The sequence below is a fragment of the Pan paniscus genome, chromosome 13 (genome assembly GCF_029289425.2).
Source record: "Pan paniscus chromosome 13, NHGRI_mPanPan1-v2.0_pri, whole genome shotgun sequence".
NCBI lineage: Eukaryota > Metazoa > Chordata > Mammalia > Primates > Hominidae > Pan > Pan paniscus.
This window is the reverse complement of record NC_073262.2, coordinates 104,497,256-104,519,764: the sequence shown is the minus strand read 5'-3', so window position 1 is coordinate 104,519,764 and position 22,509 is coordinate 104,497,256. Positions and strand designations below refer to the sequence as shown.

Below are 22,509 nucleotides of genomic sequence, written 5' to 3'. Positions count from 1 at the left end.
AGGATGGACTAAAATAAAACTGCCCTCGGAATTTATTAATGAAAGGTGTCAAAACTAATCAAAAGGTGTTCATCTTCTCTGTCAATGTAACCTTCAGGAAAAGACCTTCTGAGTTGTTTGGTTCTAAGAAGTGTAACTTTTCAGAGTGATTTATTTTCTTCCAGCATCCACTGGAGGCTCTCAGAGATTTTATTTTTAAAAGGCAAAATCTTTAGAGACTAACTTCAAGGTGGTATTAAATGCACACTTAAAATATCAAGAAATGTTAGAAGACATCACTATCAACTCTCGTATAAATCCTGACACTCTATGTCAGCACCGTTCAACAGAACTTTCTGCAATAATAGAAATGTTCTGTATCTGCATCATGCAATATGGCAGCCACCAGCCTCTGAGCTATTGACATTTGAAATATGGTCAGTGTGAATGAGAAACTGATTTTTACATTTAATAATTAATTCAAATGTAAATATAAAGTCACATGTAGCTAGTAGCTACCACGTTGGATAGTGCAGGTGTGTGTTTTATGTGTCCTGGTAGCAGTCAGGATAGACTAGGTTATACTATAGTAACAAATAACCTCAAAATATTAGTGGCTTAAAACAATAAAGTTTTACTTCTCTCTTCCACTACGCCTTCATCATATGTCATCCAGGAACTCTGTTCTACATCTCCTCATTCTGGGATCATCTTAAACACTGCTGGTCACTGGAACCGAGGGAAAGTAAAGTGAAATTTGAGTCAGATGTGGTGGTGCACACCTGTAGTCCTGACTACTTGGGAGGCTGAGGTAGGAGGATTGCTTGAGCCCAGGAGTTTGAGTCTGTAGTGTGTGATGATCACAACCTGTGAATAGTCACTGCATGCCAGCCTAGGCCACATAGTGAGACCCCGTCTCAAAAAACAGAACAAAAAAAAAAAAAAGGAAAGAAATTTGGAGGGTCTTATACTGGCAATCAAATGAACGCTTGGCCCAGAAGTGACAGAGATCACGTCCACTCACAATTCATTAGCCAGAACTAACCACGTGGCCATATCCACCCATCAGAGAGCCAAGAAGTGCGACCCCATTATGGATGCCTGGAAGACAGAAATATTAGGAGAATAGCACTAGTGGCTAAGTAAGCATCACTAAAATAACTAGTGCCTCAAACTGAACAAAAATAAATTATGTTTTTTGAAGTCTGGTGTTGGTCTATACGGAAGAAACAACAAAAACATGGGATGAAAAAATATGCACAAATTCCAGGAATGTTTATTTGATAAAATTGAGAAATGAAAGATTTAAATGTTTTAGAGTCTTATAACATTTATTAAGCTTTTGAATAGGTAAATCCATTAAAGAAGGAAGCACAAGCATAATCATATGCATAAGGTATATGCATAAGGTATATGCATATGCATAAGCATAATGTTCCTCCATTATAAAGAGGATAATTCTGTCAACTTCCACTTAATAAAATCATTTTTTTAATAACAAAATTTGTCTATTCATTCCTGCAGCAATAGTATCTAAGCATAATTCCAAGTATAATCTGTCCACAGCTGTTCCAAAGTCATTATTGGAGAATCTTGGAATTAGACGGGACACTGGAGGTCAGCTCTTCTAACCTCCAACATGGGAATCCCTCCTATAGCTCTCATATCTTCAGGGAGGCAGAGGAATCCCACTACTGTTGTGGGAACTCTTTGTATTGATGGACAGGTAAAACTGCTCAAGAACTCTTGCTGATGCGTCAACAGTAGCATCCCTGAGCTTTCGATTGGTACTAGCATTATCTCTGGGGGACAGCGAAATTATACTATTAATTCATATTGTACTTAAAAGTGCCAATTTCCACTAAGGCATAGCCTTTTTTAAGTTGTAGCCCAAAGTGTAAGAATTTAAGTCAGATGAAATTTGATGCAAATAAGTGTTGTTTTGGCCTGCTGTTCATTGGCTTCTAGCAAGGTGTCTTTTGAATCATGATCCAATACTAAATAGCAGCTGCCTCTGCAAGAGTTGTGTATTCTCTAAATTCGATAGGTGTCAGGAACATTGGAGAGCCAGGTCTGAGGTTTGCATCTTCACTCTGGCATGCTACTATGAAGGAGTTACTTAACTTCACTGAGCCTCAGTCTCCTCTTTTGTGAAATGGAAGTCATAAATTAATAATAATAGTACTTACTTCAAGGAGTTGTATAAAGTTGTCCATGTACTCTGATTTATTCGAGTAATTAATAAAAATATTTGACCAGAATAGGACTCAAGACTGAACCTTGTAGCACACCACGGCTGGCCTTTCTCTGGGTTAAACACCATGATTTGAGTACATATATCTGCTCCATCACCCAGCCTACACTGTTTCATCTTTCAGGTATAGCTGGACAGTCTTTGTCAAATGCCTTACTAAAATCAGATACTTACTCAGGCAGGTTGATTTGGGCTACCCATGTGTCTTTTTCCTTTTTCCATCTCAGACATTGGGGGATAGTTACTATTTTTTAATTCTCTCTTAATTAGTTCCTCCTTGCTCTTCCAAAGGATATACAGAGGTCTCTGGTTTCTAGGCTGCTACATTTCCTGAGATGATCCCTGGACAGAAGCGATTTGAGTTTCCCTGGCTGCTTTTAGAAGGAGTCATTGTATAAAACGGCACACGTGTTAGCTAAGACAGATCTCTCATTTTACTTGAGGGGTGTGTGTGTGTGTGTGGTGGTGCAACAGGGCTTAAATTACATCTTTGGAACTCTGCTCCCAACTACTTATTCAATATCTCCACCATCAAACCAGCGCTTAGATTCCCCATCACTGTTGCCATCATCACAGACAATTAAGATTCAGTAGGAGGAGATAGCCTGAAATTCATTTCTAATCAGCAGCCAAATCCAAACTTCTAAAATATGGGTTGGGTGGTAATACGTTCTGATAATCCAGTTTAGTGAAGGAGGAAGTGCCCCCTACAAAATAATAATAAATAGTCCTCAGGAAGTCCTTTTGTTAACAATGTTATCCAAGAAACCATCTTTTTCTAAACTTTAGGCTAGTTTTCTCCTTGCCACAGAAATCCTTTTGTTGGGAGAAATTGTAAGTGAACACAGGAGTGGCAGGTCTCTGTAAGCACCAGCTCTGTCTCCAGATTCTTTTAAATTGTCAGTCTCTTATCTGTCTTTTTGGGAAATCAACCTTCTAGCCCAGGAATCTCTTAACAAATGCCAAAATGAATGAAGTTATTCAGAAGCCCTCTTCTTAGACTCAGTTTATGTCCAGTTTTTTTAAATCAATCACTTAAATTCTATGCAAATGACAATAGCAATAACCTTCCACTGAATTTTCTTCCACTATTATGTACTATTGCCTTGAACACCATATTTAAACTATTCCAGGTCATAGGCGAGGACATAAAACCCCTTGTTCAGTATGGAGTTAGATTTGAAGCTTCTTAGTAAGCTGAAGCAAATGAAAACCGAAACTGCAGAAATACAGCCCTGGAAGTGAATGAAAAATAAACACAATCAAAATAATGAACAACAGAGTATTGATGAAGGAAAATCAGTTAAACATTGCAAAGTTATTGATGGCATTATATATATTGATAGAAAAGGTAATGATAAAACATAAGGGAGGCAGCATCTTAACCCTGGTTATAAGAACTAAGAAAGCTTTGCAAATAATCAAAATCTATCTCCAGATGGCTTCTATAAGCTATCATTGTAACTCACCACCACCAACTGCTCAAAACATGCCAAGCTTTGAAAGAATATGCGTAAAGCCCTTACTGTAGTGCCTGGTGTGTGGTATCTATCCAGTAAATTTTAGTTCCCCTCTATTTCTCTGTTGTAGACATCAGTACACATTTTTTCCCTGCCTGAAACCGACATTTTGAAGCTCTTTCAAGAATCTTAATTTTGAGGCATTGCTGCCAGTTACGAAGTCCTAATACGCCAATTTACATTTTGACTCTCCTGAAAAGTGAATATTTTAACATAAATTCAATTCACTGGAAAAGATTTACAGGCCCCAAGTGTCCATGTGATTACTGCTTTTAGTCTCTTTAACTCTAGCACTCTAGATTTCGCTGATCCCAAGCCATTTATTAAACAGTTTAATTGCTCTAGCTTTTCCCTCTTGTGGCTCATCTCAGTTTTATCTCCTTACATTCGTACCAAGGCCTAGGGACATCATGAGCTTACTCCAGCAGAGGCAAAATCTGCCTTCTCCCTTCTTCAATTGCTGGCGCAGGCCACAAGCTTGACATGCTGCATTTAATTGATTTTCTATTGTGACCAATTTATGTCTACAGGTAGCAATTCTTTGTGGAAGGTCACTGTAGATCAGAAAGGCAAGGTTATCTCCCTACCTTCCAGCTGCTTAAGAAAATAAAATAACAACAATAGAAATAATAATAATGTTAATGGAGCACCACCATCTGAGCCCATTTCTATTAGTATCTTTGATAATTTTATGAAGGGTAAGGCCCTCCACTTCACAGAATGCAGCTAAAGTTCATTCTGTCCTTATAACTAGCAGGTTTAAAATAATTATACAGTAAAACTCTGCTCTAGAGAATATTTTGCTTGGGAAATACCATATTATATCACCAATTGTAATTCTAAATGTATATTGTCAAAATACAAACTTAGGTATTTCATAAAATGCTCTGAGGATCAGCTATAATTTTAAACTTCCCTGCTCTTTGAAGACAAGACAATGATCTTAGAAGAGCCAGGAAGCCGATATCTTTAATGTGTATATGCCTTTAAATCGTGACAGCCAAAGATAGAGATCAAAAGAAAGAATGAAGAGTGAATCCAGCCATGTGAGTGATATTGTTGAGGGGTGTGTAGGGAGATGCCGGTGGTTACCATCTAGGCCCCTGGGAAGCACGGCCAAGCTGTGGTTGTCAAATGGGTGGCCAAATCATAGGATAATGCTTGTGGTTTGGAATATAGCCAGGATCACCTAAAGGGCGGGCAGGCTGGCTGGCAGGCTCTGCATGTGGGCTCTACCTTGATTCCTCTATCTTGTTTGCTGTCCCATCTACCACCATGGAAGCCCCAGTATGGGAAGTGCTCTTGAGACATCTATAGGGTTGTCTATACTACGGTGACTTTTGGAGTTGTCCCACCTGGCTTCCTGTGCCTGCTAGCGGTACTCATTTAAGGGTATGGTGGGTTTGGGAAAATCCTTCACAGCACCCCTTCCTCCTCAAGATTACCCTGGAAGGTAATTTGTGCCACAAAGGTGACCAACCATCCTGGTTTACCCAGGACTGCACCAATTCTAGTACTGAGCATCCTACATCCCGGAAACCCCTTTGTTTTGGGGAAAACTTTGTTTGTTACCCTTACCAGGACAAAATTTTGCCCTGTCAGTTGACAGTGAGAATTCCCTAGTTAACAGAAAACAGTTGTTTTCAATTTGCAAAAGTTGCACCTTAGAGTCTATACAAATAGATTTCCAGCTGGGCACTGTGCCTCACGCCTATAATCCCAGCACTTGGGAGGCTGACGCACCAGGAGTGCAGTGGTGCGATCTTGGCTCACTGCAACCTCTGCCTCCCTTCGTCCCACCTGTGTCAGCTGAAGATCTCACACCGATGAGGAAGCATGGAAGTTCTGTCTTAGGAGCTTTATCCCTGCTCCGGGAGTGGAAGAGAAAGGCAATGCATGTAATTATTCTCTTTGCCCAGCCCAGGCAATGGAGGCCTGAAGAGGCAAGGCCACCTGTCCTAGAGCTGGCGAGGAAGAACTAGAAACAGCACAGAGGTGCTCTGAATCCCTGAGCAATGTCCTCTCCACCCGGCACCAATTGCTTTTCAATTTGTTCCATAAGGAACCTCACTGTTGCAACCACTTACCTGGAAGAACCTTGGTGATCTCGCCCTTTCTTTTCACCACCATTTGCTAAACTGGGCTGGGTGGTGGCCTTTCTGGTAGGAGGCCAAAAGGTCACACATTTCTGGCTTTAGCCTCACTCCTGAAACTGTAAACAAAGACTCCTCTGTAGGAATGAAAAGAGAGAAGCACCAATATGTTATTTCCTGGGATCTTCTGTGGTATATTTTTGTCTGTTGTAATATTTGCCACCTGAAGAAATGTCAAAACATGAGCCAGACTTATTTACTAATAATTCATACTGACTCATAGATGACTCACTTTACTGAATCCAATAGTTGGCAAGTGCCTTCTATTTAATTCAATTTCATGCATATTTACCAAGTGAACACTTGTGCAAGGCAGTATGCTACTTGTTGAAGATGATAAAAATAGGAATAAAACTGGGAGGAACACACACATACACATACAAAGAAGGACCAAAAGTGAGGCACAAAGGATTATGATAACCTCTCCCTCCAAGTCTATGGAGCACAAACTGAGCATAGACAAGGTGCCCTTTGAGACTTGAAGGATTACTATGCCCTCATTAGTGAAGGACTGCCAAGGAGGATATTCCCGGTTGAGGGATCAGCATGAGCAAAGATATGAAGGAAGAAAAGTGTTTGAGGGAACTGCAAGTCATCTTGCATGGTTAGAACAAGACAGACTGGGAGATAAAGTTGGAAAAATAGTTGGAACCAGATGGTGAAGGGAACTAATATCATGTCAAGGAGTCCGGACGTTAGTTAGAGGGTGATGTTCGAGAGTGATAGGCAATGAGCATCGCGTTGGGCTAGATATGTTTTAGAAAGTTTCCAATTTTGTTAGATACATTAGGCAATCTTTTTTTTTTTTTTTTCCTTTTTTGAGACTGAGTCTCACTCTGTGGCCCAGGCTGGAGTGCAGTGGGGGTGATATCGGCTCACTGCAGCCTCCACTTCCTGGGTTCAAGTGATTCTCCTGCCTCAGCCTCGCAGTAGCTGGGACTACAGGCAAGCATCACCACATCTGGCTAATTTTTGTATTTTTAATGGAGACAAGGTTTCACCATGTTGGCCAGGCTGGTCTTGAACTCCTGACCTCAGGTGATCCACCTGCCTCAGCCTCCCAAAGTGCTGGGATTATAGGCATGAGCCTCGGGGCCTGGCTGGCAATCTATTTATATAGACTCTAAGGTGCAACTTTTGCAAATTGAGAAAAAAAAACTATTTGAAAATATATATACTACCTTTGATGTCCAAATCAGGTATTTGGTTAGCTCAGAATACTGGCAGTTCGCATTTTCCCAAGTGCCTGTGTTTGTTAAGTGCTTGCTACTCCTGAATGCTCACTACACTAAAGCTACAAGCCAGTTCCTCCAAAAGTTGACATTGCAAGGGGCTTATCTGAAAAGTAGGGAAAATAAAACTTCCTGGCAGATTGCTGTAAGTTTAAAGAAGATAATATATGCAAAACACCTTGTGTTAGTTTCTGATACACAATATGTTTTTAATAAATGGTAGCCATTGTTACAAGTATTAGCACAGATATCTGAGAAAAATAGCAAGAGGCAGCAGCCACATTGTCACCAAAGCACATCCGCAAAATTTACTCAGGGCCCCTTTCCACTTGGGCATTGCTTTTCCCAGGTTCACAATTTGCATAAATCTGGGGTGCTCAAAATATCTCACAATTTAACAAAAAGAGAGGCTTCTGTTATTAGTGCACCAAAAGCATAAAATGCCTTAAATAATACTGTTTGCTGGAAGCTGCTCACACCCAAAGGGAAGAAATAAACTTGCCAGCTCTGCCTCGCCTGGCCTAAACTTCTGCCCTTAAATGCCGTGGGTAATCTGGGGTCTCGTTGTCTTGTATTTGGAATCGCATATTCCAAATAGGCTGGAAAGGGGAGCCATCATACCATTTGTTGATATGCATAAGACATTTTCACACGGATATTATAATATGCAATTTTGTATTCTACTTTCTATTAGATCTTGTCATAGCATAGACAGTTAAATGGCTAAAATAAACAGTGCGTATACTTTACCAATTATTCTCAAATCAACTCAAATCCAAACCATTTGGGGAACTTCTCTCGGGGAGAAGTATCCTCTTGCCTTGGGGACAGTGGCATGAAAAGCTGGGATTTCCCTCCGGCTTCCTTGCCCCTCAAAAGCAGCAGCTCCTCAAAAGCAGGGAGGGAGGGAGAGAGAGAGAGACACTATCTGGCAGAACATGCTGGGAAGGCAACCGGTTAATCAAAAGGATTCCAATTTGGCTGTGGACTGCCAGACTCTCCTTCCCAACTCATAGAAAAAGAAAAAGGAGGAAGAAAGAAAGAAAGGGAAATAAAAAACGAAGAAAGCTGCAGCGCGGCTCTCCTTCAGCAATCTCACAAATGCAAAACCTTCCACTCTGGTGACTCCTCATTAGCTTCCCGAGGCTGACAGCATAATTATCGCAGCGGCTTCACTCTTAGAATAAATAAATATGAAAGCGGGTGTTTAAAAATTTTTTGAGAAGGGAAATTCAGTCATCTAGACAGTCGGCAGGACAAGTTTATTTAAAACTTTTAGATTCTTATGTATTTAGATCATTTCGGAACGAGATAATGAGATAGTTGTCTTTTTAGTCTAATTGAGTTCCTAAGCTCATGGCTGTTGGCTGTCACCCCTTTCAAACTTTGCTTTAACTTTCCTTCCTTTAGAAATCTGATCCTGGTGTCTCCATTTACTCTTCCTGGGCTGATAACCTGAAGGCTCAGTGCACTGGAGTGCAGAAAGTGACTTAATGGGATTGAGGGGCTAAATAACCTTTCACAGGAAACAAGATAATCAAATCTCTTTTACTTGCCCATAATCGCTAAAAGAGAAAGCACAAGCAAAAAAAAAAAAAAAAAGGTTGAAAATTAAGCTATCATTTCAAAATGTCTTGTAATCTTCCGTGTCACGTGGGTTTTGCACTACTCTCCCACATCATCAATCCATCAGCTGGAGATGTTTAGTGCATTCAATTATTCAAAGTGCACACATCCTCGTGATTATGCGGTAATTTTAGCTCATGTGTATGTATAGAGAATTCATATCTTCAAAGCCCAGAGGATCACACAGCACTTTAAATTGAAGTTGCTAACTAACACGAAGTGCACTTAAAACTCTGACTAGGGGCACAATACACATACATTTCTGATTAAAGCAGATGATCTTTCCTTTTAAAATTAATTATGCCTATTTATTTTTTCCTTTCCCTCCTGCCCTTCATTCTCCCAGGACCAAATTTATTTGAACCCTTGCATTCGGTGAGTTAGAAGCATTATAAAAATAAATATTCTGTCAATCTGGGGTAAAGAAAACTAGTGTTAACCCATCGTGCAGATGGAGAAACTGAGGTTTATTACAGCCAAAACACATTATGTTGGGAAACAAAAAAGAAGAAAACTCAGGTCCTTTAACTCTCAATCCACAGCTCAGACTGCCTGTGCCATTTTGTTTTAACTTATTCTTTTAAACAACTAAGACAATATAACACCAGTTTAAAGAAAGCTCTGAGAAAGGAAAAGAAATGACCTACAACCCCCCTAAACTAGAATAGCATTTTTTATTTTGTACACTACCTTTCAGTTTTGTTCATGTGCATATTAATTTTCAGAGATACCTTATAATATGCAATTTTGTATTCTAGTTTCTTATAGCTCATGTTACAGCATAAGAACTTTCATAATATCACACACTTCTATTAATGATCATTTAAAATGGTTATATAGTACTGTATGTTGAGTCAATATACCAACATTTGTCCAATTGTTTCTCTGGTGTTTAACAGTTACATTGCTTCTTTTTATTTAAAAAATTGTAAAACATTATAGACAACACTGCAATGAACATTTTCATTAATCTAGGTTTTAGGGTTTTCCCCCCTATTCAATTATTTCTTTGGATAATTTCCAGGAACAAAGGTATAGGGTATAAGGGTATGATCATTTTTATGGCTCCCGATATGCATGCTATAACACTTTGCAAAAGTTTCAATACCATCAGCAGAGAATCATTTTACCACAATCTCATCAACACTGGGAGCTATTAGGTTACAGGAAAAAACAACTAATTTAACGGTAATTTGTATTTTTTTAATCCCTAGTAAAGCAGTCGATTTATTCCATGTGTTGCTGTGCTCTTTTTGTTTCCTCTTGCATAAATTGCTATTTTATGCCTTCAACTCATTTTCCACTGGATTCCTTGATGTTTTCTTATAAAACTGAATGAGTTACAGGTGAAACAAAAACATTTATCACCATCGATTAAGAAATATTGGCCAGACAAGGTGACTCACGCCTGTAATCCCAGCACTTTGGGAGGCCAAGGCAGGTGGATCACCTGAGGTCAGGAGTTTGAGACCAGCCTGGCCAACATGGTGAAACCCTGTCTCACTAAAAACACAAAAATTAGCCAGGCGTGGTGGCACAGGCAGGTAATCCCAGCTACTCGGGAGGCTGAGGCAGGAGAATTTCTTGAACCTGGGACATGGAGATTGCAGTGAGCCAAGATCATGCCATTGCGCTCCAGCCTGGGCGACAAGAGCAAAACTCCATCTCAAAAAAAAAAAAAAATCTTAAAACCCAAGGCTGATTGCATATATTATTACAAGAAAAGAAAAGAAAATAAACTAAAGTAAGATGGCATTGAGGAAGAAGTTGGTCCTGGGGTGTAAATCTCTATTCAACATAAATTGAGCCCTCTTAATTGTGAGATATTAAACACGCTACCTGGAGACGTGTGGAATCTTTCCCAGAAAAGCTTTAAAATAAACACAGTACATGACAGAGTGGGAGGAGCACAGAACTGGGCATCAAGATCTTGGTTCTAATCTTGATTTTGCAGCTAAGTTCCTATGTGATCTTTAGCAAGAACAATGAATAGTAGGAAAGGAGTAGCTTTTAGGAGTCAGATTTGAAGTAAAATCTTGGCTCTACAACTTTCTAGCTGTGTGACTTCAAGCAATTAGCCTACCTGACTTCCAGCTGTCTAATCTGTAATATGAGGATAACAATTCCAGCCTCACCAATTAGTACATAGATTGATAATTTATATAAAGCATATAGATGTCCAATAAAAGGCAGGTACGATTATTCTTCCCTGGGCATCAGTGATTCAGCTATATAATGAAGGTATGGAATAAATAATCTTTAAGATCCTTTATAAATAACTCTTTTCTGAATTATTTATCTTTACTTGGAGACTCAGCCATGAACGTAACAAATTTAACCAACTTAAGGGCTTGGTAGGGCTGAGGGACTTGGTTTTCCCAGACTTCTCCCAGCAACACAATGCTATGCAACCCCATAAACCACGTCTCAACCCAGTATCTCCTCTAACGTATTGAAATGGATGAAGAACAACTTTGTGCATAGAAGGTGAGGAAGTGTGTTATGGAGGACATCTCCAAATTCGCTTCTTAAGGGCTGATTAATGGAGGATTTAAAAGGTGGACAGATTGGTCTGAGTTACGTTACAAACTCCTAGAAGTAGCACAGAGTCAAGAGGATGGCTGAGAATCTTCCTTCCCTCTTTTCCAACATCCCCAGCCCCTGAAACCTGGCCTCATAGAATGACAAAATATTCTGGTTCAACTTTGAATAGAATACACAATAAAACCAATAAACAGGATAGGTTTGAAATTACGTGGAAGCATTCAGAGTGAAACTAAGCTTGATTAGTACATGTTAAAGAATGTTTAAATTGTTGCAAAAAGGCATACGATGGTAAGAAAAACTACAATGGTATATGAGTTAAGACTGAGCCTCTATGATTAAAAAGAAGACAACTTCAGAATGATCTTAGATGGTATTGAGAGGAACATGACATTCCTTTGCCCGTATGCCCTTCCTCCCCAATCATCCAGACCCATCATCTTTCAAGGCCCACTCACAAAATCATCCTGGATCCCCACAGCTGGAGTTAATCTCACCTCCTTCAAACACTTAGAGCACTTTATTTGTTTACTTGATCTGCAGCTGTTTATATACTTGTCTTATTTCCTAAAGGACTGTAAGCTCTTTGAGGACAGGGTCTATGACTAATTCATTTTTGTATCCTTTAATATCACACCTCATGGACACTCAGTAAACCTCCAATGAATGAATGGGACATGATTCTCCCACCATGCAAGAAATTTGAGTCTATGCTGCCTCCATATTCTCAGAGATAAGCAAAATAATTGGAACAGATTCAGAAGAGAACAATAAAACAAAATGACTAAAAAGTGGGAGAAACAGAATTTGTATTTGGAAACAAAGGTTAAAGGAATTCAGCCTAAAGTGGCCTTTGGGAAGTGATATCATAAGGACCTTCCAATATATTAAGGAGATAACACTCAAAGAAGGCCTGAAGTTATTTTATTGAACCAAAACAAAACACGACTCAGATTTTAACAGGGCAATGAGGCATGCTGAAGAACTTTCGGAGTATAGATATCGGGATGGTGTGATCAAAGGTAGAGGTAAATGCCATGCTTTCTTCCATCCCTATGTGTATATAAGTATACTCTAACAATGGGGGCTGTGGTACAGCATTTTTGCAAAATTACTTGTGAAACAATTGCAAGCTTTTTAGATTTTCTCCCCCTAAGATGCTAAAACCTGTTTTAAAGGAGAAGGGGATTTAGTCCAGGAAGGAATGGGAGACTCAAGTATGAGACTTGGCTAGCAAGCAAAATGGGACCAACCCAGAGAGAGAGAGAGAAAGAGAGACAGCCTTTGATGTCCTGACGATCAAGGACCATGGCCTAAAGACCAGACTCTTAAATCACGTGTCATTTACTGCCTCAGATAAAAAATACTTTTCTGGATCAGTGTCTGTAGTTCAAAATGGCTAGGTTCCAAAATCAGTCTTAACTTTCCAAGGGTAACATTTGGAAGGTTTCCTGCAAGAACAGAGCGGAGCCAGTTTTAAGAAGGGGCAGCTTAATGATTTTCTACTACCCCCACCTCCAAATCATTAAACAGTGTTCCTTTCCCAGAGCCCAAGTTCATGCTGAGGGCAAAGGGAATTAAATGAAGAAGCTGAACCTGCAGCTAAGATTAGAGAGTTGCCAAGGGCCTAATTTTAGGTCCTAGCTGCTCCAGCTGACGTCCTGCCCTGCTGGCTCAGCCACGAGGACCACAAGTGTGGCCGTAAGCCGGTGTCTGAGTGGGAAGAGCGACTCCCTGGCCATCTGCAAAAGCAATTAGCTTGCTGTTGGCTGTGTTTTGAGAGGGACTACCAATAATTTCTCCTTCAACAAGTGTTTCTTCAGGTGTTCACGAGTCAATAAGGGAAAATGTCAGAACTTGGCAGAAGTTCCCACATGCTTGCCATTCTAATATTCACACTTTTCCACTTCAGGTGCTGTCCAAAAGGAAACTAATCCTGGAATTCCTGGTTTTCATGGCAAATAACCCCCTGATAAATGCCCTTTGGCTCTAAGCGTACTGCCACAACCTAGGGAAAGCATTGTTCGGGACTTCTCAGCGTCATGAAAATAGAGATGGACTGGAACAATTCTTTCATTTTGTGTGGAATTTCTATGCCGCTCCTACACTGGGATTTAGGCTGTCCTTCCACTCTCCACGTATTTCCCAGTCCCAGGCTTTATGCTTTAATTGTCTTCTTTAGAGGGCAGACAATAAGAGCTGGCATCTTCCAGATCAAAGGGGAAACAGAATATATTTTAAAGTGACAACTCTGTTATCCTGCAACCAGACTAAAACCAGAATAATAAAATGATATAAATATAAGCCCCTAAATAATTTTATACTGAAATGCCACCAGAGAGCAAAATTTCTTGCATAATTATGGCAGAGAAACTCTCCTTACAAATCACTCACAAGAGCATGCCGATTTTTGCACAATTCTCATGCCTGGGGCAGCCCTCCTCAGGGATGGAGTTTCTATGTCCCTGCAGATTGGGAACTGTGATTACCCACTGGTGTGCTCTGTCTGCAAAGGAGGCTGTTAATAAAGGCTCATTGCCAGGGGCAATGAAAAAGCAGGCTGGCACTGCCAGGCCAAGGACCGCATCTCTTAGTAGATAATGTGCTGGTGGTGAGAGCCACTGTCACGAAGGTGCACAAACCAGCCCTGGCTGCTTCTGTCTCTTCCTCTATTTTTCTTTCCTGGTAGCTTTGCTTTTTCTATCTACTTGTCCATCTGTCTATATACATATTTCTGCACACCCACCACCCTGTCACACACATACACAAGCACACACACATGCTCGTGCACTCATGTGCACGAGCACACACACACAGAGGCACACACACCCAATCTTGCCCCCGCCTTTCCCTGTCTCTTGGCACTGGCGCTTTCATCTTCTCCCTCGGGGATTCGAGATGTCGCTGCAGGAAATGCTTGTCCGCCGAGGCAGCAGCAGCAGAGCCCTGTGGCTTTGACAAACCTCATTTAATTGGGAGGAAGCCAGGAGAATTTGAAAGAACTGAAACATCCACGAAACTCCTTTTATCAGGCATAATTTAAACTCTGCATGGAAAAACCCCTATATGTATAAAGAAAAGTCAACTTCCCTCCTGCTGTGAGCACTCCTGGTTTCCCCCGCTAGTGCAGGCAGCCTCCTGCAAGATTCCATCTTTTCATTTTTCTAAAAGTGTCAAAGTAGATTTGGGCTCTGTGACTGGGCGAACAGGTAAGGAATACAGATTGTTCTCTCTGTCTCTCTCACACACACACACACACACGCGCACACACTTATACACACATACACACACAACCTTAGATATCCATGCACCACGGCCCCTCTGTTGGTGGCTTTGCTTTTGGGTCAGCCAGGAAAAATCAAAACCCAAGTTTCTAACAACACATCAGTTTGGACAGTGATTGTTTCTTCCTAATCACCTTGCGTCAAGCAAAAGCTGGAGCCTAGAAAACTCTGAAGATCCCCAGCAATTGTCAGCATGTGGAATAACAGATCCTAAAGGAGGGCCAATGGGGAAAGTTTCTTTAAGTGGAGAGAAGGGAGTGTGTGTGTGTGTGTGCGTGTGTATGTACATCCAAGCGTGTACACTTGCATGAAGTAATAGAGTTATAAGTCCCAAGTCTGACAGGAGAAAGCTGAAAAGGAACAATCTAGGGGCTTGGACTGGGAAGAGGGGATTGGGATGGGAGTGGCCGGCGAGGAATGGGGCTGAAGTGGGGGCAGAGGTACCAGGAAAGGAGTGAGAACTGTGGATCTGCCTGCAATGTCTTTTGTTCCACCCATATGCCTCTCTCCTCCTTCCAAATTCCACTTTAGATTCACCTCCAGTCTAATCCATCTCATTTGAATTCTTGTTCCTCCAAATAATTGCCTTCAACACACACATAGTCTCTGCACATCTGCAGTTGATTATGCACAGATTTTTAGCTGTTTAGGTATGATTTGTGCTGATATGTGTGCGAGGGTGCCCCGTTTCCTCTTCCTCACCCTCTTTTCCTCCCACTTCATAAGAACCTGGAGGCCAAGGACAAGTCTCTTGTTTTCCTCAACTTTTTATAGCACTTAATATGTTCTTGACACTTAATGGCAATTTAATAAATACTAATGACTGACTCTTTCTACAGGGTTAAGTAAGACATTAACCCCAGTTGTATGATTATGGTTATTTTTGGAGATCCTAAATGACTCACTTTAGTCATAAAACAGAATGCCTCAGCAAGTCCCAAACTAAGCGCTTTGGACTGCTGCAGGACGATGTCCTAGACACAGAGGAGCTGCGTCTGCAAACTCTCGCAAGGCGGACCAGGCTGTTTCCACACCTCTTGGGCAGTAGCTCCTCACCCTGTCCCCATCCTTATCTCACTGCACCCCATCGCCACTCCCCCACGCCCCTTCCAGTGTCCTCATCCCAGTTCCAGCCCTTAGGCCCTCCCTCCTAAGCTTTCTTTTCTCTGGCTTAGGACTTCTAAAACCAGCCCTGGCTGCTTCTCTCTCTTCTGTTTTTCCTTCCTGGTAGCTTTGCTTTTCTTGTCTACTTGTCCCTTGTTCCTAAAACTATTTTTAGTTGAATCGTGGATTTTTTTTCAAAGAAACCTCACCTAAGGATAGTCCCCCATGACCACTGCCCACATCCTCCTGTAGCCCTTCCTGGCCACAGTCCAAGAAACATGACGGGAGTTCCAACCACATGATCCCTCAGCAGATTTCAGGTTTGGAAGATGACTTCAGGCCCAGGCAGCAAAGGCTGATTCCGGGGTAACTTGTGTTTACAGGAGGTGGGCAGCCTGGGAGGAGGCCTCCCTTCCCCCAGCACCCCACCCCGGCACTGCCTTCTGCAGCTTGCTATTACCAATCAAGAAAGGCCCAGCTCCCTGTCAGGACATATCCGCTTCACCTATCATCTTACTCTCCGCAGAAAGGGAGAAGAGTCTTGTTAGAAACACTGGTGTGGCTTCCTGGCAGATGGTAGCTAAGGCAAACAACTCAGAGACAACGTCCATCTCATCCAATTTCTGAGTGTAAATGTGTACCTGTGAAATGTCTGGACCATTACAAAGAGGTCCTTGTAACCTCTCCCCACCAGTGCTTCAGAGTTTGAGAGAAGCTCATGCAAAACTCAGACAAGATTGGGTCCTATCTTGCTTCTCCCAGGCAAACTGATCTCTAACTTCACTCCTGGGGGTAAATGCTATGATTCTCCGGTGCTGAGGCAAACTACTTAAGACACCAAGACTTACACACACACGCACTCATGCACATGCACTCACGCACACACACACACTCCCTTGCTCACCATCAGGAAGCTGGTACAGCTGAGATGGCAGGGCGCTGAAATAATCATGAACAAGTGCTTCCTGGGCGGAGACGCGGTCTCTGGGAAAGCCTTTTAGCATCTGGGAGGCCAGGTCTTCAGCTTCAGGAACCCTGCCCAGCCTGGAAAAGTGGGAGAGAAAAATAGAGTTTCTCCAGCAGCCTCCCTTCTGAAAAACAAAGGGAGAAAAACAAAAAGTAAAGAAAAGGAGATGGCTAGACTTAGATTTTAAGTAGAATTTTCCTGGAATTGCTAAAGTTGATGGCAACTGGAAAAGTAACCCCCATACTAAACTCTTACTGACTGTCCTGTTACTAAGTTGAAGGGGAAAAATCTCCTCATTCTATCACTCAGCTCCCTTGCCCTCCACCGTGTGTCTGGGCACCATGTACACATAAAAGACACAGAAATATAATTATAAACAGAAATATATAATCAAGGATTCTTTTTGGAGGAACACTGCAGCCCCAACCAAGTAGAAAGGCCTGATTCAAAATATGATCGAACTCTGAGAGGCTGAGGTAGGCAGATCACTTGAGGCCAGGAGTTTGAGACCAGACTGGCCAACATGGCGAAACCCTGTCTCTACTAAAAACATAAAAATTAGCTGGGCGTGGTGGCATGCACCTGTAATCCCAGCTACTCAGGAGGCTGAGGCATGACAATCACTTGCACCTGGGAGGTAGAGGCTGCAGTGAGCTAATATTGCACCACAGCACTCCAGCCTGGGCAACAGAACAAGACTCTGTCTCAAACAAACAAACAAAAAACATGTTCAAGGCTCTGGACTCCAAGGGTGGCAAGCACAGAAATCTGGAGGGGGAAAAGCACAGAATTCTAAAGAGGTGATTCTGGAGGGTGAAGCTTGGGTAGAAAATACACTTGTTTGCAGCATTTCTGAAGCTCACCCAGGCTTATTAGTTAGGAAGCTCTCTTGGTTCCCTTGAGATGGAGCAGAGGAAGAGAGATAATTAAGTACTTAAATCACAGTAAGGACAAATCCTCAAGTTGATCTTATGTGGAAATATATATCTGGAGATGAGCAAATACATTTATTGAGCAACTACTATGTGCTAGTAAGTGGTTGGCTTTGGGAGACACAGGACAAGACTGTCTTCTGGCAGCTCAGGTAGAGGAGTCAGATGTTCATCAAATTATCACACAGATGTCTAAGTACAACTGTGAAGAAAAGAATCCTATGGTCTGACTGTTTGTATCTCTCCAGAATTCAAATTTATGTTGAAACCTAATCACCAAAGTGATAGTATTAGAAAATGGGAACTTTGGGAGGTAATTAGGTTATAAAGGAGGCTTGAGAGAGCCCTTTTGCTCTTTCTGCCCTGTGCAGACACAGTGAGAAGGTGCCATCTGTGAAGCAGAGACCCCTTTTCCAACACCTAAGCTGCTGGCACCTTGGTCTTGGTTTTCCCAGGCTCCAGAGCTGTGAGAAATACATTTCTATTAATTGGCAATCACTCAGTTAAGGTATTTTGTTACAGCAGCCCAGGTATAACATTTTGGTTCCCCTGAGATGGAGCAGAGGCAGAGAGATAATTAAGTACCTAAATCACAGTAAGGACAAATCCTCAAGTTGACCTTATTTTAAGGGTTAAGATAGCCTCAATACCTGACCTATAATGGGAAGAGGTGGTCAGGAAAGGATTTCTTGAGGAAGTGGCATTTGAGCTGAGAGTTGAAGAATGGAGGGCAGGAAAGAGGCAGGCCTTGACTGACAGGGATCTGTGGTACCTACACAGACCCTAGAGTGGGAGGGAGAAGCCAGAGTTTTAAGAAGGGAATCAAGGCCAGTTGGCTGGCCCAGGACAAAAATGGGGAGAGAGGCCTGACATGAAGCTGGGGAGGGTGGCTTGCGGGTCTTCATGTTTCCCATTTACTTACAATGCTTGAAAGGCTTTGCTCATCTAATGCCAATCATTTATGTACACCCAACTCCACAACCCACGCATAGGTTTATAACTGGAAAGGCACAAGAGGGAAAACTGTGCATATCCCAGCGGGCAGCTGATCATGGGACTGATGTCTGACATTCAGAATTAAGTTGTATGGCCATGAGACACCACAGCAAATCCCCAATTAAGCAGACATAGATGGGCTTACTTAATGTCAAATACACCTACTGACTTAAAGCAAGAAAGATCAGATATTATTTCCCTTCCAGGTGCCATGATGCAGAGATGCTGGAAGTCTTGGCCCAGAATTCTAATTTACCTAATTTTTGCATAAGATTTGCATTAAAAAATTTGAGCTATTTGATTCCCAAGACATGAAACTGTTTCTGCAAACAGATAACTACTTTCAAACTCAGGAATAATTGCTTCATAGGCAAGATAGAGAAGAAATTTGCAAATTTCCAAATCCTTGCAAATTTCCAGGCCAGTTAGGAGAAAAAGGAATTGGGTAGAAGTCTACTCATTTGCTGTGGCCTGAAGAAGGACTGGCAGATATATTCCTCATCCAGGGTATCCTGTCCAGGCAGAGGTTTTTTAGGGCCCATGAAATGGAGGTTTGGAAGAGGAATGTTAGTACAAATCACTAGAGCCTAGGATCTCTCTGGAAGGAGACTCAGGGGAAATCTCATGAACAAATTTTAGCTGGTCCACCCACACTATTGGGTAGTGAGGTGAAGTTTGTGCCAAAATTGGGCCCTGAATCCACTTTCTGCAGGCTTCATGCTTTCTGGTTAAATATGAACTTCTGGACATGGGGAGGGCGGGTAGGTGGTGGGGAGCAATGCATCTATCAACTTCCACCTCCACAGTCCCACCCCAATCAGCGATTTGTTCTCTCGAATACTCCCCCAACATTAACCCACAACAGATGGCTCCTGAACTGCCCTGTAGTGGGGGCTGAGGGGCTGCAGTCTGATTGGACAGCGAAGGCTGGGAGACCTGTTTTAAACTTGTGTTAGCATGGCAGGCATATTGTTTTTACTTAGACTGTGTTTGTGTAGAGTGTCTGGGGAAGCCAAGAAAGGCTAATGGAGTTTACAGGGGTATTAGGGGCACCCCTTTTCTTATAAGAACAGGTTATTTGGCCAGAGCTGTGCCTCATGTCTGTTATCCCAACACTTTCAGAGGCTGAGGTGGGAGGATCACTTGAGCCCAGGAGTTCAAGACCAGCCCGGGCAACATGGTGAAAACCATCTCTACCAGAATATACAAAAATTAGCCAGGTGTGGTAGCATGCACCTGTAGTCCCAGCTACTTAGGGGGCTGAGGCGGGAGAATCACCTGAGCCCAGGAGGTCGAGGCTGCAGTGAGCCATGATCGTACCACTGCACTCTAGCCTGGGTGACAGAACTAGACCCTGTCTCAAAAAAAAAAATAAGAACAGGTTTTTGTTTTTGTTTTTTTTAAACCAGGTGAATGAATAAAAGAAGGGTAGGTACTAATTAGTGCAAGGACCTCTTTTTTAGGATTTTCCATTTCAACCAACAGAACCTACCCTCACCCTCCCCACAGGGTTGTTTCAGGGCTTCTGGTAGTTTCTGGACTTGTTCCAGTCTCACAGCCTCTGAACTATGACTGCTGCACTTTGCTTCTCCTTCTCCTTCGCTGGTAGAGGTGGTCACCAGGGCAAAGTGGGCAAGTGAAGACTCTTCCTCCTAGGAGCCAAGTGTGTGTCGGTCTCCCCTGTACAAGCCAACTCCACCCCACATGAACACAAACCTTCACTGGCAGCACTGGTAGCAAGACCATTAGGATCTGGGCCTTTGGCAAGTGCCCCAGTAATCGCCGCCTTGCTATTGCACATTGAGCTCTTTTTGCAAGGCTGAGGAAAGAGTCCCAGGAAAACAAATGTTACTTTTTGGGCACAAATGTTGATTTACTGACATCTTCCATGTTTGTATCATTATGCTTTTTCCTGTCACCTATGGCCTTGCTTGCTACCAATTGCCTTTACTGTCATAGTTGTACATGTGGCCACCACCTCTAACTCCCGCTGGAACAATTATCCACTGGTTACAACCCCTACTTTAAAAATAAACATTGGCATAAAAAAATGAACATCACAAATGTTAATTTGCCTACCAGCACCTTTCCAAGGTAAATGTGAATTCATACTCTTAGGTTTGTGATGTTAACTACCAAACATGACAGGAGTATCTTGCAGAGGTAGGAAAACCCCCCGCCCAATTAATGAGAATCTGCTATTAAAAGTAAAGAATCCTGTGATAAATCAGTCCTTCTAGTAACATTTCAAGAGGTGAGAAGTGTTCCAATGCCAAAATAATTCATACTTATTTGTAGAGCACTTAGAAAATGCAGAGAAGGAAAATTATGACTAGCCCATCACTCTGAGATAATCCTCTGATACTCAAAGATAATCACCATTGCTTGAGGTCTTTGTTTTCTTCAGTCCTTTGCTTTTAGACAGGTATAGTTTTTGTTTTACAAAAAAATGGGATCATACTATACATGCTCTTCTAACCTACTTTTTCCATTGAACTACCTTGATCGTCTTCCCATAACTTTGAATCACTTTCTAGGACATTATTTTACTGGCTGTTATCGTTCGATTATGTAGGTGTATCATAATTTACAGAGCTAGACTCCTATCTGAGTTGTTTCCTTTATTGTTGGGATGGAGGTAGTACTATCAAAATCACGCTGTAACAAATATTCTCAAAGAGAAATCTTTGTGGGTTTGTGTATATTTCCTTAGGATAAATTCTTAGAATTGATGTTCGGTGGAAGGATATATACAACATGTTAAAGTATTTGATTCATACTATCAGCTAGAAGAGCTGTAGATTCATACTATCAGCTAGAAGAGCTGTACCAGTTTCCATTTCTGCCAGCAGCCTAAGAGCGTGCTCATCCCTGTGGGCAAGGATAATAAATTCATTCCAACCCACCTGAATTGCCACAGGCCCCATTGCTTATAAAAGTCATAAAAATAATTAAAATTGTGTATCAATCCTAAAAGATGTGCTGGGGGCCAGGACAGCTACATGTAATCTTAAAAGTCCAGAATAGAAACACAAACAATAAGCAAAAATGAAAATTGAGTTTTGTGACTGCGTAAAACACCATCTACTAACCCATCACTCCATACTTCTAAAATCTGGTTGTTCTCAGGGGTCTGGGACAGCAGTTTTGATTTCCTAGCACAGCCTGGCTCTGAGTACAAAAGTCTCCCACCCACAGCACTGCCACTGACCTCCGAGGTGCAGGACAGGCTGGTCAGTATGAGCTCAACTGGGTTCTTTGGTTTTCCCCCTAGACCTACAGGAAGAGGAACAGGGCAGGGATAGAGTAGGCACTTTTTAAATGTTCTCAGTTTGGGATGTAGTAGATGCCCACAGTCAGAAATACATCCAATACTAGGAAGAAACATTGCAGAAGCTGTCCTACAATTTGCCAATCAATCTAAAAAGTGAGTGCGTACCTACTAGGCCCACATTAAGGAGATCACCATCAAACCTCAAGCAAGCCCCGGGGATTCATCTACAGGCCTGTGAATGGTTCCACTGCACCACTGCACCTCTGCAGGGATTGTGTAGAAAAGCCAGTGACACTTCGGCTGCTTGTTACTCGCCACATCTGCAACCTGATTCAACAGCCAAATCCACAGAGACCTGGGTACCGGATGAATCCTGGCTCTACCACTTACTTAGGTGGACTACCTTGGCCAAGTTACTTAACTTCTCTCAGCCTCAGTTTCCTCATCTTTGACCTGGGAATGATATTTGTAAGGATTAAATATAATAATATATGTAGCACCCTGCTAGGTACATAGTATATATCCCATCTAATGTTAACCCTTTCACAGAGCCCTTCCAAGAGCCAAGAATTTTCCCATGTGATAATCCAGGCTAACGCTGCCAATGGAATTTTCCATGATGATGGAGATATTCTATTTTTGCT

The 22,509-nt window shown here is 41.9% G+C and overlaps 1 protein-coding gene across 2 annotated transcripts in view; it reads right to left on the bottom strand.

Annotated features, from left to right (window-relative positions):
* Positions 1-404: 404 nt before the first annotated feature.
* Positions 405-22,509, bottom strand: part of CDK15 (cyclin dependent kinase 15) — an 89,605-nt gene continuing 67,500 nt past the window's right edge. The window contains exons 12-14 of one of the 2 annotated variants that reach the window (XM_024927937.4): positions 16,601-16,740; positions 5,841-5,983; positions 405-3,468 (exon numbers count right to left, since the gene is read on the bottom strand). In XM_024927937.4, the coding sequence (XP_024783705.1) occupies positions 5,874-5,983; positions 16,601-16,740 (250 nt within the window). In that variant the 3' untranslated portion in view covers positions 405-3,468; positions 5,841-5,873. Of the gene's footprint in view, positions 3,469-5,840; positions 5,984-7,322; positions 8,316-16,600; positions 16,741-22,509 lie in introns of those variants that run through there. The other variant, XM_057301473.1, reaches the window with a different exon arrangement.